This window comes from Schistocerca piceifrons, chromosome 8, assembly GCF_021461385.2.
Source record: "Schistocerca piceifrons isolate TAMUIC-IGC-003096 chromosome 8, iqSchPice1.1, whole genome shotgun sequence".
NCBI classification, from domain to species: domain Eukaryota; kingdom Metazoa; phylum Arthropoda; class Insecta; order Orthoptera; family Acrididae; genus Schistocerca; species Schistocerca piceifrons.
In genome coordinates, this window is record NC_060145.1 from 279,997,501 (window position 1) to 280,014,359 (window position 16,859).

Sequence of the window (16,859 nt, forward strand, 5' to 3'; positions counted from 1 at the left end):
GGGTTCATACTGTAATATATTATTTACTGTGTACATGTACATATCCTATTCTAAGGATTTTTTGTGTTTTTTCTCTTAATTTTCACAGTATGTTTTCTGATTTTTAAATTTTCAGATCAGCTTTCACTTACTTATGTAGTGACTGATTCAATGACCATAACTGGCCCACACCTTTCAACAGAACCTGACAAATTAAATTAAAATAAATTAAATACATTTTGCTGGTGCCAACTCCCAGAATGCCAGCTGAACTGCCCAGTCAAATCAAACAAGAACATACATTTCATTCATACAGAAAAGAACAGGCCAAAACAAAACTACATGAGAGGAAGAAAAGAGCTGCTAACTGAACAAAGATGTGATAGAACTTACAAGATCTGAAAACCTAATGTATTAAAGAATAAATGAAATAGATGTGGGTAGAGATGGGAAAACCAGGCAAGAAGAAGCCAAAAGTAAAGAGAAAGCACAATAAAGAAAGGGTAACAACTAACATGAGTAGTTCTTTATACAAATACTTTAATCCATCATGTTTCACTTCAAATCCAATATTAGAATCAAATACAACACAAGTGATGAAACTGCACATAATGCATGGGTAGCACCAAACGACAGGACAAGATAAAGACACAAGTAGACAGACACACACAGAAAATAGAGATTAAGTATACGGACTCAAATATTTTTCATCAATAATTTTATTTGGCTGAGACAAACAATGTCACAATACCGTGAGTGAATCCAAACCGCAGTCTGGGGTGCGTTCCATACTGAAGTCTTCAATGGTGAGTTGTACACTATTGCCCCATTCAACAGTGATGAGCCACTCACATAGAACATTATCTGGGTAGTGATTAGGATATGAAGGAGATGTAAATTCTCCAAAAGGTCGCTCCAGATGGCCACCACATCCTTTAAACATTTACAAAAAGCATAAAAGAAAATATTAGTTGTAATTATGCTATTGCACAATGGTGTATATGTGATGAATGCCAAAGAAATACAAGTAATTTAATATGAATAATTAATTTAAATCTTCTACTGTGTGCTTCATTCTGGTCTCCATAAACAACTTAATTTCCTTGTAATTACATCTATGATCAGCTTTCTCTGAATATCTGTAACCCCATTACTGTCTTATTTGGTGAAGCAGAGTGAAAAACAAACCGTTATATTGCCTTATTGAAAACTGTTTCATTTAAGAAAATTGGATGATTAAACGGGGTGAAAAGTATTTAAACCAACAAACTCTGGAGGTTGCAGGGGACATCAAAACAAATATTTTTCCCTAATGTCATTTTTTCCTATGAGGAATATTTAAACCTGTAGAGGAAGATTTCTCTGGTGGCAAATTAACTAAACCAACAAACACTTTTCCATTTTTTTACGATCAAGGGGCAACACATTAACACAACCCAATTTCAATTACAGTAGATTTTCAAAAACTCCTCCATTGACACGTAAACAAAGGTTGAACCATCGGACCATGTTCTGTGTGACATGCGCAAAAACCCCAGGAGTATCCTGAATTGTTCCTGCTGCTGCTACTATCTGGGCAACCAGATCCTCTTCTGATGCAACAGAAGTTGTATAAACAAGGTTGTGCATCTCTCCCCACACAAAAGAGTCCAGAGGGGACATATCTGGGGATTGAGCAGGCCATGGTACAGGACTACATCTGCCAATCCACGTTTCTGGGAACCGTCGGTTCAGGAATCGATGCACAACACAACTGAAATGTGCCGGCGCCCCGACATGTTGGAACCACATGCGTTGTCTTGTAGGGAGCGGGACGTCTTCCAGCAATTCTGGCAATGCTCTGGCGAGAAAATTGTAATAGTGCATGCCATTTAACAGCCTAGGTAGCAGATACGGCCCAATTAAACAGTCCTCAACAACACTGAGCCGCACATTAACGAAGAACCGCAGGTGATGAGTGCTAGTTACTGTGGCATGTGGGTTATCCTCACTCCAAACATGCGAACCATGCATGCTGATGACTCCATCACGCCCGAATGTTGCTACATCGGTAAATAACACAGAGGATGGAAATGTAGGATACATTTCACACTGTTCCAGGTCCCACCGTGAAAATTGTGCTCTGCATGGATAATCAACTGGTTCCAGGTTGTGGACATGCTGTAAGTGAAATGGACGTAAAAATTGCTCTCGAAGGATTGTTCTTACATTCGTCTGATTTGTCCCCATGTTACGTGCAATTGCATGAGTGCTGATTGAAGGATCCCGCTCAACATGCTGCAAGACAGCTTCCTCAAATTGCAGCGTTCTTACCGTGCAATGGCGGCCCTGTCCAGGTAATCTGCTAAATGACCCGGTCTCATGCAGATGTTGGTACACAGCAGCAAAGATCGTATGATGCAGGATATGGCGATTAGGATATTGTTGTTGATAAACCCACTGTGCAGCTCGTCCGTTGTAGTGCACTACGTAGTATGCACCAACCATATCAGTGTACTCACTCCAGGTGTATCGCTCCATTAGTAAACACAGACAATGCACTGCTACACTGGTGGGCAGCAGTTGGCTACAACTGGAGAGTGTAATACACCCTCTAATAACTGAAGATCGTAATGTGGCCTCTAACAACTGAAGAGCGTAATATGGCCTCTACCAGTTTAAATAATCCTCACAGGAGAAAATGACATTAGGGAAAAATATTTGTTTTGATGTCACCTACAACTTCCCAGAGTTTGTCGGTTTAAATACTTTTCACCCTGTATATCTGAAGAGACGTATGCATACAGTACATATCTCAGTGTAAGCTAATACTATACAAATATTTCAACAAATTTTCTACAATGAACTGTCTGATATAGGATTGGCGCAAGCCAATAATTTTTATCTTTAGCACAGAGGGCAGAGAGTGAGAAGGACTGAGAGAGTGGAGCCCATAATGGAAAGACGCAGAATTGGAGAGACTAATGCAAATGGTGAATAGTTTAAGGAGCCGTGCACAAACAATGAATTAGCCACAGGTGGAATGTGTTTCCACAGAAAAATGTCATATAGCCTTCTGGGTGCTGACTGACCACAAGATGCAGAATCAGATCGACTACTTAGCTATAAGTGAGAAATGGGAAAGAGCTTTTCTGGGCATTAGAAATAAAAGGGGAGCTGACATAGGCAGTGAGCACTGTTAGATACTAGCCCAAATGTGTTTGAAAATCTTAGATTCAAAGAAGAAACTTGATATCCCAAAGAAGCGGTTTGATACCTCAAAGCTAAAGGACCCTAAGATCAAACAGGAATTTAGACTAGAACTGCAAAATAGGTACAAAGCACTCAACGGAGTGGAGGATAGAATACAAGAGCATCAGCAGAAAGTCATGAGAACAATTCTTGAAACTGCCGAAAAGACAATTGGGTCCAGAGACAGAAAAGGAAAAGACTGAATGAGTGAGGAGAAAAAGACTGAATTAGTGAGGAGACATGGAAGAAAGACGGAGAAAGAAAAAATTTGAAAGCAAAAATGAATGTAGTAAACTACACACAGGAGGCAAGAGACTGAGCTCTATGAAGAATATACCAGAGTTAATCAAGAGGTGACAGGAGTATAAGAGTAGACCAAAGGATATAGACAGGCTGCAAGAAAAGGAGACATAAAAGAGCTTTACCAGGCCACAAGAATGCTAGGAATGAAGAAGGGTCCAAAATACTGCCAGTGAAAAACAAGTCAGGAACCCAGCTGATCAATGCAACTGAAAAACTGAAGGATAGCATGGACATTTGAAGATGTACTAAATAGAGAGGTGCTGATAGAGAAAGAACAACATGAGACTTGCAGGGATAAAGGGTGCACTACCTAACAGAGAGGAGACCAGAGTCACCCTAAAGCAAATAGAATGTGGCAAGGCTCTGGGGTCAGACAGTATTCTTCCAGAACTTCTGAAAGAATAGGTATCAAAGACACCAGATCTGGAGCAGAGAAAAATGCCAGAAGAATAGAAGATAGGAATCGCAGTAAACATCCAAAGAAGGTGGATGACAAAATTGCAATAACTGGAGAGGATTCATGTTGTCATCCATTCCTAGAAAAGTGCTGTCATTAATCATCTTAAATAGGCTTAAGGACCATCTCTGAAGCTGCATGCAAAGAGAACAAGCTGGGCTTTGTATGAATCAGATTGTATGATCAGATGAATACACTGCAAATCATTCTTCAACAGTGTATGGAATATGTGGCTAGTCTACATCTAGAATTCATAGACTATGAAAACGCATTTCATTCAGTGTCAAGAAGAAGCATGTGGAAAACCAGGTCAAACTGTGGTATACCACATAAGATCATCAAAATAATGCAGTAAACATATAATAGATACTCCTGTGAAGTAAAGTACAAAGGGAACCTGATATCACCCATTAGCATGAAGTCTGGGGTAAAACAGGGATGTGTACTCTCTCCATCTACCTTCTTGAATGTGATAGGTGAAGCGAAGAGAAACACAAATGAAGACAAAGAAGGGGAATAAACTGAAGAATCACAGATCAACTAGACGACATAGATTTTACCAATGATGTATGTCTCCTGTCTCAAGTATTCAGGCACATGAATGACAAACTGAACGATTTGTAGGAAGTGATGGGATGAGTTGGGTTGTCTATAAATGTAAGAAAGACCATATCTCTATGACTAAATACAACAATTGATAGGAAGTTCTCAATGAATGGAAGGTATGTAAGGAGGCTGATGACTTCACATATCTCAGAAGCATTAGGACAATTGAGGAGGATGCCTCCAGCAGCATCAAGAAAGCAAACATTGCCTTCATCAAACTGGATCTCATCTGGAAAAGATTTTCCTGAATGTTCAGCAGCAATGTAAAATCAGTGTTACTGTACAGATGTGAAACCTGAAAGATGACAAAATTAATCACCAAGAAATACTGACTTTTACAAATTGGTGGTTATGAAGAATCCTGAGTGTATTTTGGCTGAATGTAATTTCCAATGAATAGCTGTGGAATCATATAAAAGCAAAGTCTGTGGATATACAGATAAAGATTAGAAAATAGAAATGGGCTGGATACATGCTTTGCAAATAACATACAACAGAGAGACAAGCCCTGAATTAATATGGAGGTGAACAGTGGAGAGGGAAGAAACAGAAGCAGGAAGATTGTGGGTAGATGTAAGTCTGCAGTTGAAGCTCTATGTCTCTATGTTCTAACAACTGGAATGAAAGGCCATGAGTCTGCACAGAGGCCACAGATTGAGAAGGGTTAAGAGGGTAGTTCTGAAATAATGTGGAGAAATTTGTGGATGCCAAATCCATTAGATGATGTTGCATCTTTAACAGAGCCATCTTAAGCTATTTCAAATAGCTTAAATGTTTGTAAAATTAAAAGAACATAGAAAGGCAAATGTTAACAAATGTGAAGCCAGCTGGAGTGGCTGTGTGGTTCTAGGCACTACAGTCTGGAACTGAGCGACCGCTATGGCCGCAGGTTCGAATCCTGCCTCAGGCATGGATGTGTGTGATGTCCTTAGGTTAGTTAGGTTTAATTAGTTCTAAGTTCTAGGCGACTGACGACCTCAGAAGTTAAGTCGCATAGTGCTCAGAGCCATTTTTTGAACAAATGTGAAGATTAACATTCAATCTAAGGATCAGTAGGCCAGCAGATACTTTTTCTATAAAGCACACTTCACCAAGGGACTTCATCTAGAAGTTCACGGATGGCATCCGGGGGGCCCTGAGTAGTGTCTGACACTACTACCTCTTACTTTTGTCAGACCTTTCCTGTTTTCTTTCCTGTCGGCCTCCATTGGATTTTTTTTTTTTTTTTTTTTTTTTTAAAAAGAAAAAAGAGGCCCAACAGTGGATATCAGTTTCCTATCTCTCTCATCCCAGTTCTGTGGGGCTTGATGCAGGACTCTAGTCTGAGGTTGTGGGTGAAGTCCCAAACAGCAGCTGATGCGAAGAAGGATTGCAGCGCAGCTAATTAACTGGTTACCACCCGCCTCGAGCTGGGCAGCCCGCAGTCAAAAAGGTACTAGCTCATCTCCCACCTTGCGCTTCTATGGGTGTATGGAGCAGAAAGCATCTCGGAGTGCTTGATACAAGATGGGTTACTGAGGCACCTGAGAAAAACAACAATAAAATAGCTCATATGAACAAAACCAACAACTCAATAACACAATTTGCCACTTGGAGTGTCAGAACGATGTTACCCAGACATGACACTCCTACAGATGCAGCCCCTGTAGTCAGTAAAACAGCCATAATTGACAGAGAACTGCTGCATCTTCACATTGATGTGGCTGCATTACAGAAAACTTGTCTCTCAGGAAAAGGCAGCCTGAGTCGAGATAATTACACCTTTTTCTGGAAAGGGAGAGTAATTGAAGAAAGATGTGAGCATGGAGTTGGCTTTGCAGTGCAAAACAGTCTCCTTAGCTGCTGCAAACAACCAAAATCTATTTTTGAATGATTAAACAATTTTAAGATCAAGGACAACATCAGGCCCGATCACATTAATCTCAGCATATGCTCCCACTGTGAAAGTGCCACCTGAAATCAAAGACCACACAGCACTGGAAATATGAATGAGAATGGTCACTGACTGCTGGAGCTTTGCAGCTCTCTTTCGCACTACATCACCAACCCTTACTTCCAGAACATAGCCATGCCCAAAGTAACGTGGAAACACTAATATTCAGGCCATTGTCATCAAACTGACTTCATCATAACCAGAAGATGTGACCTACGTCATGTCCCTATACATATCACAGTGCTGACTGTGAAACTGATCACTCTTTAGTTAAGACCAAATCATGGTTCACACCAAAGATGATTCACTCAGCTCAGAGCATTTGTCGATGAATGAAGATCAACACCAAAGCCATTGAAGATGATGCACTACATAAAAAGTTCAGAGAAGATATTCAGACAAAACTGAATCGTGAGTCCTTGATAACTGTGCAGAGCACCGAAAACATGTGGAATCTAGCTAAAGAAAATATTATGCAAACAGCTATTAGAACATTTGGAAAGCCGGGTAAGACTCATTTTCAGCGACTGGTTTGCTGTATGTGAAAGGGAGCCGTGCCCATATATAGACAAGAAACACAATGCTCGTACACAGCTTATGAATAATCTTAAAGACCAATGATCAATAGCCACGTACAAGGGCTGCAAAGCAGATCTGCACCAAGTTTCTTCTCACTGGGCAAACAGATAATGGACCAGCCTTTGCAAATCTAGTCAGATCTGCCGTGACAAAGGAGATTTCCATTGCATGTATCAAGCCATCAGAATGGCCATAGGGCCAACAAGCAGGACGTACTCTGCAATAAAAGATGTTAATGGTGACCCAGTCAATGATAAAAACCAGTAGCTAGATAGATGGGTGCAGCACTATGATAACCTACACTCAGAAGAGGTCAACATTTCTTCAGTAGCTTTGGATACTTCAGCAACTTATCCTGCCATTATATGTGGCTTTCGTCAATCTCAGCAAAGCCCTTGACACCATCAGTAGGCAGGGAAAAAACTGAATGTCCATGAACTTTGCTGTCCTTAATAAGATCTTTTCATTACAATATGCATGGCTCTGTAATCTTTGGTGGTAATACATCCAAACCTTTCAATATGAACTATGGTGTAAGACAAGGCTGTGTGTTGGCAACTACACTTTACAGATTTATTTATTTATTTATTTATTTATTATTATTTTTTTTTACTGCTCCAAGTGACTTTTGAGAATTCCAATGTTGGAGTACACATGCATACTAGGAAAGATGGAAGGCTTTCCAGCATTTGTCTTCTGAAGAGTAAGACAAAGTGCTACGAGATAATCGTTTGGGAACTCCTATATGCTGATGATGCTGCAATTCTTGCAAGCTCTGCAAAAGAGGCTGCAAGAGCTAGTATCAAGATTTAGTCATGCATGCCACCTATTCTTGAAGATTGTAACCAGTAGAAAGACCATAATTATGGTTCAGGGTGCTAACACACAGTCAAGTATCACATTAGATGTAACTACTAGGCACGTCATGGATAACTTCTGCTACCTTGGATCCACTATTGAATCAAACATCAAACATGTCTGTTGACAAGGAGATTGATGCTGGCATTGGAAGAGTTGTGACAACTTTTGACAAGCTCTCTACATGTGTTTGGCAAAACGTCATACTCCCTTTGGCCACCAAAATTCTTGTATACCAAACTTGCGTCCTCAGCTTCCTTTTGTATGCATCAAAGACATGGACTACTTTTGCCAAACGAGAACATTATCTTAATTCTTTGTACATGCAGTGCCTGAGAGCTATCCTCGGAGTAACGTGGAAGGATAAAGTGACCAATGAAGCAGTACTGTCTAAAACTAACTGCAACAGCATTTCAGCTACCTTAAAGCTGGCTGAGACACATCTACTGTATGGATCCTGAGAGATTACCACACGAAGTGATGCTTGGGAACATTTCTATGGCCAAAAGACCAGAAGGATGTCCTGTATTCAGGTTCAAAGACTCCTTTAAATGAGATATGGAGAGCTTTGGCATCAACACCAACAGGTGGGAGGCACGGGCTAGCATGAGACCAGAGAGGCGTAATGATATATCATCTGGAATGTCGAAGCATGATGAAGGCTTGTTAAATAGATCAAGGCAGAAAAAGCTTTGCAATGCTACCACTGCTCCTGGCTCAGCAGCTACATATACTTGTGAAACATGTGGCAAGAGATGCCGGGCTGCCATTGGCTTGATAAGCCATGTGAAAAAATGTAACTCACCATAAAAGAAATTAGTATACTGAATGTATTCCAATCTGTAGTACTATCTGAACTTCTCACACAGTAATAGTTCTCTGTTACTTTATACAAAAATCAGTGACATTAATCGTTCTGCTGCATAACAAAGTAATATCATTATATACAGATTAATCCACAAAAGAACAGGGTTATATCATAATTTCTCCATTGCTCTGTTCACAGACATCTATACAATACACTGATTTCCTTTGCAAAGTTACATATCTAGGCCATCATCATCATCTAGGTGTAATTTTGCAAAACGATATGAAATGGAACAAGCACGTAGGGTCGGTTGTAGGGAAGGCAAATGGTCTACATCATTTTATTGTGGGATGTCTAGGAAAGTGTAGCTCATTTATAAAGGAGACCACGTACAGAACACTAGCGTGACCCATTCTTGAGTACTGCTTGAGTGTTTGTGATCCCCTCCAAGTAAGATTAAAGGAAAACACTGAAGCTCCTCAGAAGCATGCTGCTAGATTTGTTACCAGTAGGTTCAATCGACACAGAGTATTTTCGAGATGTTTCCTGAACAATGATGGGAATTCCTGAAAGGAAGACGACATTCTTTCTGCAAAACACTATTGAGAAAATTTAGAGAACCAGTATTTTCTACAGACTGCATGACATTTCTACTACCACCAACATACAAGATAAGATAAATTGTATGGCCCATACAGAGGCATACAGACAGTCATTTTATTCCCTCGCTGTATTTGCATTTGGAATGGGAAAGGCAATAACTAGCGGTGGTGCAAGGTACCCTCTCCTATGTACCATACAGTGGCTTGCTAAATGTGTATGTAGGTACAGATGTAAAGAGTTTTAATAGTACCTGTAAATTCTGTTTCACCACCATGCCACTCTTAATGTAACTTTCCATCTGAAAACTACTGGCTGAAATGACAAAATCACTGTATACTTCCAACTAGGCACCTTTCCGTCACATTTAGTGCTTCTCATACATTCGTTTCTGTTGTTTACTGAGATTTATATGAGGAGCTCAGTTACTACTTTTAATTATTATTATAATGGCCCTTTCTGCAGTTTGAAGACAGTGTTTGTGGTTTGTGTGTGGGGGGGAAAAAAAAAAAAAAACAAAAAAAAAAAAAAAAAAAAAAAAGGAAGAAGAAGAAAAGAAAAAGGAAGAAGGTTAAAACTGGATTGCACACAGGAACAGTATGCTACTAAGAGGCATTGCCTATTATACACTGATGACATTTTCTTTGCTGGTGTATTTGTGTGGTTAATCCACCTCAGGTGTCAGTTAATACTGATTCCTAAAACTTTTGTGTTTGGTATACTGTCTATGAAAGTTTCATCCACATTTAACTTTACAGTATTGTATTTCCCCTTTACACTGAAGTTGACACTTGCTGTTTGTTCAGTGTAAGTTTATTGCATGATGACAAATTGTAAACATCCTTTACAGTTCCATTTCCTTTTTTTACTAGGAGTTCAGGTGTTTTATCTGTGATTACAATGTTGCTGCAATCAGCAAAAAGAACTTTTTCCCATGTCTAACATTATCAGGAAAATAACAATATTGTGAAAAGTAAAGTTGCTACTCGCCATATAGCGGAGATGCTGAGTTTGCAGATAGGCACAACAAAAAGACTGTCACAAACATAACTTTCAGCCAGGTAGGCTTTCATCAAAATCAGACAACAAACACACACATACACACATGCATACACAACTTACACACATATGACTACAGTCTCAAGCAACTGAGGCCACACTTCCAGTGCCAGGTAGTGTGGCCTCAGTTGCCTGAGACTGCAGTCATATGTGTGTAAGTTGTGTATGCATGTGTGTATGTGTGTGTTTATTGTCTAATTTTGACAGAGGCCTTACTGGCTAAAAGCTATATTTGTGACAGTCTTTTTGTTGTGCCTATCTGCACCTCAGCATCTTTGCTATACGGTGAGTAGCAACTTTCCTTATCACACATTGTTACATTCCATCCTGGTTTTTCCATTGTTTGATTGTCAAGAAAAACACTGATGTAGAACAAAAACAATATTGGCCCTAAGGAACTATTAAGTTAATATACTTGGGATTTAAAACACATTTCATTAAAAATTTTACTGTATTTGAAGCCTGTACTACCTTTATTCTTTGTATACTGTTTTCTAGGTATGATCAGAACCCATCATTGACAATTTCTTTTATTGCTAATGATTCTGGTTTTTCTTAGTAGAATGTTTAGGTCATGAGTATCAAAGGCTTTTCATAGTTTTACATCTAAAAATATGCCTGTGACACATTCATTATTGTCTAATGCATCAGCTACCATTTTTGTAAACTCTAGTCAGGTTCTATACTCTTTACTTCAGGACTTTACTTCAGGAAAAGAACTGTGCTTCACTGAGGATTTTTTATTTATTCAAGTATTTCATTAGACTGTCTTTCATAATTGGTTCTTTTATTTTTGAGAATGATGACAACAGAGAATCGAGCTTGTAGTTGTTCGTATCTTTTGCATGACCTTTCTTTAGTAGAGGCACAATCCTTAACTGTTTCAGATGCTATGGAAAGTTACTGGAATTGAAGAATTCACTTATTATGCCACTTAGTGGGGATTATATCTGCCTATGCATTCTTGAAGTACACAGAGTGGCACTTCATCTATGCCTGCTGACTTCTCATTTTTAATGTTTGCCCCATTTCTGTGACTTACATACTCTGCAATGGGTAACATCAACGTATTTGCCACTGGAACAACATTTGATTTTAGAATTTTTGTCATAGCTTCTTTGCTATATGTGAAAAATTTGAATTTACAAAATTTAGAATTTAGATTGCTCCTCAACAAATGGAGGAGGCACTGAGTCACAGAAAGCATAATGAAAAAGACTGCTACAACATTAACCTTTGGACAAAGTCCTTCCTCTGAAATAGAAAACACGCACACACACACAATTCCTCAAGCACAACTCACACACACACACACACACACACACACACACACACACAGCCCACTGTTGGACTCCAGTGCCCAGAGACGGTGGCCATGTGTGTGGGAGTTATGTTTGTGTAAAAGTGTGCATTTTCTATTTTGGAAGAATTTATGTCTGAAAGCATAATACTTTAGCTGTATTTTCAATGTGCATTTCCATGTCTCAACACCACCTCTCTGTGGTAGCAGTCTATGTTGTTATTCCACCCTGGACTTTCCATTGATCCACTTGCAGAATTTGATAGTGTCTGTGAATCATTTATTGATCTAGTGCTGTCTTTTATCTGTAAGTTATTGTGAATCTGTTTCTTGTTTAACAGTCTTCCAGGCTGCTTTGCTTTTATTTTCAGAATTAAGTACTATTTTGTCATTTTCTCACTGTTGTGGCATGTACGATCTTCCAATGTATGTTTCTGTATCTTTGATGATGGTTAGGAACTCTCGCTCACTACAAATTTTCCTTTTAGTTCCATCTCTTGGCATAAACCACATTTGGTCCCCACTCGGAATTAGCTTATCACCTAGTGACACTGCTCACTGTCTTTGGGACAGGTGCCTTTCAACAGTTGTGGTTTTACCACTCTTCAAAAAGTTTCTCTACCAGGATGCTCCTTACACTATAACATTACTGAACCACTCTAAGAATATTCCTAAATGAGGTGAAGAAGGCTCGTGTTGAAGAGATTTAGTTGACCAGTAATATCCTTCAAATGATGGTTGTGGCCAGCAAAGCTTTCCCTTATATATCTTTGATATATAAGAGCTGTACTAACAGAGCCTTAGTTATGACAACTAGTTGTACACAATTTCTCCAGGTTGATATTCAGTACACTGGTCAAAAAGAAATATGAAACTTCTGATCTAATTATTATCTATATCTACACAAATAAAAATGTAAATGTACTTCAGTACAAATATTATGAAAAGGATAGCTGCTACTCACCATACAGCAAAGATGCTGAGTCGCAGATAGGAACAACAAAAAGACTGTCGAAAAGTGAACTTTCAGCTAATAAGGCCTTCTTCAGAATTAGGCAAGAACACACACACACACACACACACACACACACACACACACACACACACACACACACACACATGACCACAGTCTTTCTGCCAGAGACTGAGTTTTGTGTGTGTGTGTGTGTGTGTGTGTGTGTGTGTGTGTGTGTGTGTGTGTACTGTCTAATTTCAAAGAACGCCTTGGCTGAAAGCCCACTTTCCGACAGTCTTTATGTTGTACCTATCTGTGACTCAGCATCTCCACTATATTATGAGTAGCAACTATCCTTTTCATAATTTTTTTACATTTCATCCTGGATTTTCCATTATTTCATTTGAACAAAATTGTAAATCTCCTCAAGTTCTTGACCAATAGCTATGAAATTTTGACACAATGTTGGATTCGAATACACACATGTAAGGAGTTGATCTTATATCGTACACATTCTTTAAGAAGGGATTGTTTGAAATTCTAATCTTAAGGTGTGAAACAGGGGATAAAGGTTTTTTTTTTAGAAAGTCACTATTAAGGCAATTTTGAAGGTAGACCCACAAAAACTGGTATTTGGTTTGTCAGGCAGAAAATAAAAAAAAATATGTGTGTCAGCATTTTAAGAAATTCAAAAGGGGGGTAATAGAATGTGAAAGTTTTTTTGAAAATAAATAATTACTAAAGAAATTCTAAAGGATTTTTAAGGCTACATCTATGAGAATTGATATTTGACTTCTCGGTTAGAAATAATAATAACAATAATAATAAAAAAATGTGTTTCAGTGTTTCTGGTAATTCAGTCTCAAAGGGAGTGCAACAGGGGATGAAAATTTTTAAGAACATATTTCATTACATTAAAACAAACTTTTAAACCTAAATTTATGGAAATTGATATTTCACTTCAAGGTTAGATGTAAAGAAATATTTGTTGGGGGAAGAAAGATGCTCCGCAAGAACACAAAAGGTGTGATTAACAAAAACTTTGGACTCCAGCTACCAGAATCGCTTTCTGGTCAGAAGTACATTCAGAAAATATGGCTATATGGCCTTAATTAGTGCGAAAAGCTTAGAAAGTGATGCAATTTGTGAACAACATAAAAATACAATTAAAAAAACAAAACAAAAAAATACCCGCAGGCCATACAGTCTAAATGAGCAAGGCAGAGGGCACTAAACTAGTATAACATGTATGTAATAATTATAGGTAAAAATCAATAAAAATGTAAATGTTCATTTGTACAAAATTGTAAATCTCTGGAAGTTTTTCATTGTTTGCTTTGAAATTTTGACAAAACTTTGGAGTCGAATACAAAATATATACAACGCATTTTCTTTCACTGCTTCAATGGACAAAAATCTTGTTCTTGTTAATTCCGATCTGACCACGGGGAACAGGTGAAGTTTATTTGATGCTAGGTCAGGCAAAGAAGATGGGTGAACTAACTCTGGGATGCTGTACTTCACTAGAAACTTCTTAACAGACAATGTGGTATGAGCTGACGAGTTTTGTGATGCAGAAACCAGTTTGACCTTAGGAACCCAGTGAAAATGCACAATTCCATGAACATAAAAAAAATCATCATCCCTTTGACTCTTCATTTGCTAATTCCAGCTCTTTTTTGGTTCTGGGGAAGTTGGGCCCTTACAATATATGGACTGGTACTTAGTTTCTGGATCATAAGACCACTGTTTCCAAGAAGTTAGGATCATTTTTAATGGTAATCAGAGTGTTAGTTAAAACATTTTCACTAGTTTCTTTTTGTTCAATACTAATAATTTTCAGAGCATATTTTGCACACTCTTTTCTTGTGTTAAATTGGTTATGTAGAATTTGCCACAGACATTCTTTGTCAATTCCTATAGTTTCAGCAATTGACAGAATACTGAACCGATGACCATATGAAAGCCTACTTTTTTGATATTTTCATCTGATTTCAATGCTGAAGGGAGTCCTGGCCACAAGTCATCTTCAATGTTTTCTCAGCCATCTCAAGAACACTTGAACCACCCAAATCTCACATATGTGATAAACAGTCCTTGCCACACACTTCCTTTGGTAAAAATTGGTTCATTAGCAGTTTTTCTAAGTTTCATGTGAAACTTCATGACAATTTCTTGCGCTATTATTACACTTATGATATTCTGGCTAAACAAAATAACAGCTCTTACACAAACAAAGGCCACAGTGACACTGATTTGTTTGCATACACCAGAGAAACCGCATTCAACAAAGAAGGCCTCAAACTTCACAGTTTTTTATTGTCTGTCTTTGGCGCATGTGTGCTTACTCTCTAACAGCATCATTGCCCTTAGTTTATAGCCACACGTCATATATAAAATTAAATATAATATACACAGTATACATATTTATATACCAAATGGCACTCCAGTAGGTATATAACAAAAACTACATAGTCAAATGCAAAGTTGTGTTACTTTAAAGGAATCGGTGAAGAACGTTTGGAGAACTATGATTTTGTACAAATGAACATTTGGACATATATAAATAAAAATGTATATATCCGCTAGTACAAAATTGTAAACCTCCAAATGTTCTCCAAAGATTGCTTTGAAATTTGACACAATGCTGCATTCAAATATGTTGGTTTTTACGTACTTGTTTTTAATATAATAATACATAAATAAAAATGTAATACATAAAGGGGAAACATTATTACCAAGGATATCTAAATGTTCTTGACCTACTTACTTTAAACTTTTACACAATACTCTAATGAACATTTTGGTGGACACAGGACATACATAATGTCGTTAGCAAACAGAAAAGTTGTATTTAAGGTGTGTCTACAGAATCTGAATATGTAATAAAAATAAAGAAAGCTCAACGTTGGTGGTAGAGGGGAGGGGGGGGGGGGGAGAGGGTATGGACTGAGCTGTGGGATTGAAATGGAGATGGAAACAGGGAAGGACGTGATGGACAGAGAGAGTGGGGAAGGACGAGGTGATGGACACAGAGATGGTGAGGCAGAGATAGACAGAGACAGGGATTGTGTGCATGGGGGAGAAGGAGATTAGGGCATATATCCAATTCCCATATGTCTTACAAATTTGTGCTTTGTGTTTTCTTTCTTTTCCATTTAACCAGACAGGGACCCAGCAATTCATAGTCAGGAATAGTCAGTCTTGGATAAACAACATTTTAAGACCAAGACTTTTGTTCTTATTTCACGACTATTCCACTTCACAGTTCGCTCTGAAAATTTGTTCCATTCTGCTGTATACATCTACATAATGCCAAGGTCATTTCAGTTGATAAACTTTTATCAAATTCTTCACTAAAAGCGAAGTTTTCGTCAATGACACTGCCAACATTTTGCAGGTTTGAGTGCCACACATGCTTTTGGGTGATGCCTGGCAGAAGACCTTGAAGTTGTGCATGTAGCACTGATTCAATGTCCAAATAACTTAGACACTGTTCTACGTGATGTAATATTCATTCCAGCCCCCACAGCTTATCTTAAAATTAGAGTCAGGCATAAACTTAAAGTTAAGGATATGGAGTGAATAGCAAATTGAAAAATACAGAAGAGACTGTCTTGCACAACAAAAGAGACTGTCTTACACAACATATGGTTTTCTGATGGATGAACATCAATGAATATTGCACATGAAATAAATGTATGGGTATAATAAGTGAAGGGGTTCTCATGTGAAGATAAGAACTGACTGATTTTCGTCCATCCCACTATAACCAGTGAATAGTAATGAGCCATTCTGCAAAAGCAGTTTTGCCCTATCTCTTGACATCAGGTCTGCCATTGCAAACACATCGGTTTATGCTGGATGGAGTATTCCCACAAAAAAGCATCATAATGCTTGATTTCCTACAAGATAGGCTTGACCCTTGTGTAATGTCAAACAGATTACCCAAATGTCATCAAGGTGGCCAAATGAGGAAACACCACACCCTGGACATTAATCCCACATAACTTTTGAGTATTCTCAAAGTAAAATGTGTGACATCCAAAACTATGGTGAAATCTAGGGTCTATATTGTGGACTTATGACATGCAATGTCTACAGGTTTATCTCAGGGACTCATCAGCAGTGTACTGGAGCAACATCAAGAACTTGGGGTGCACTTACAAAATGGCTAACACATGTGTTGTG

At 38.3% G+C, this 16,859-nt stretch overlaps 1 protein-coding gene across 1 annotated transcript in view; it reads right to left on the bottom strand.

Moving 5' to 3' along the window:
* LOC124711575 (cubilin-like) overlaps nt 1-16,859 on the bottom strand; it is a gene marked incomplete in the record, with an annotated part of 644,865 nt that overhangs the window by 445,786 nt on the left and 182,220 nt on the right. Inside the window, 1 exon segment of the mRNA XM_047241722.1 lies at nt 731-912. Within this exon segment, the coding sequence (XP_047097678.1) occupies nt 731-912 (182 nt within the window).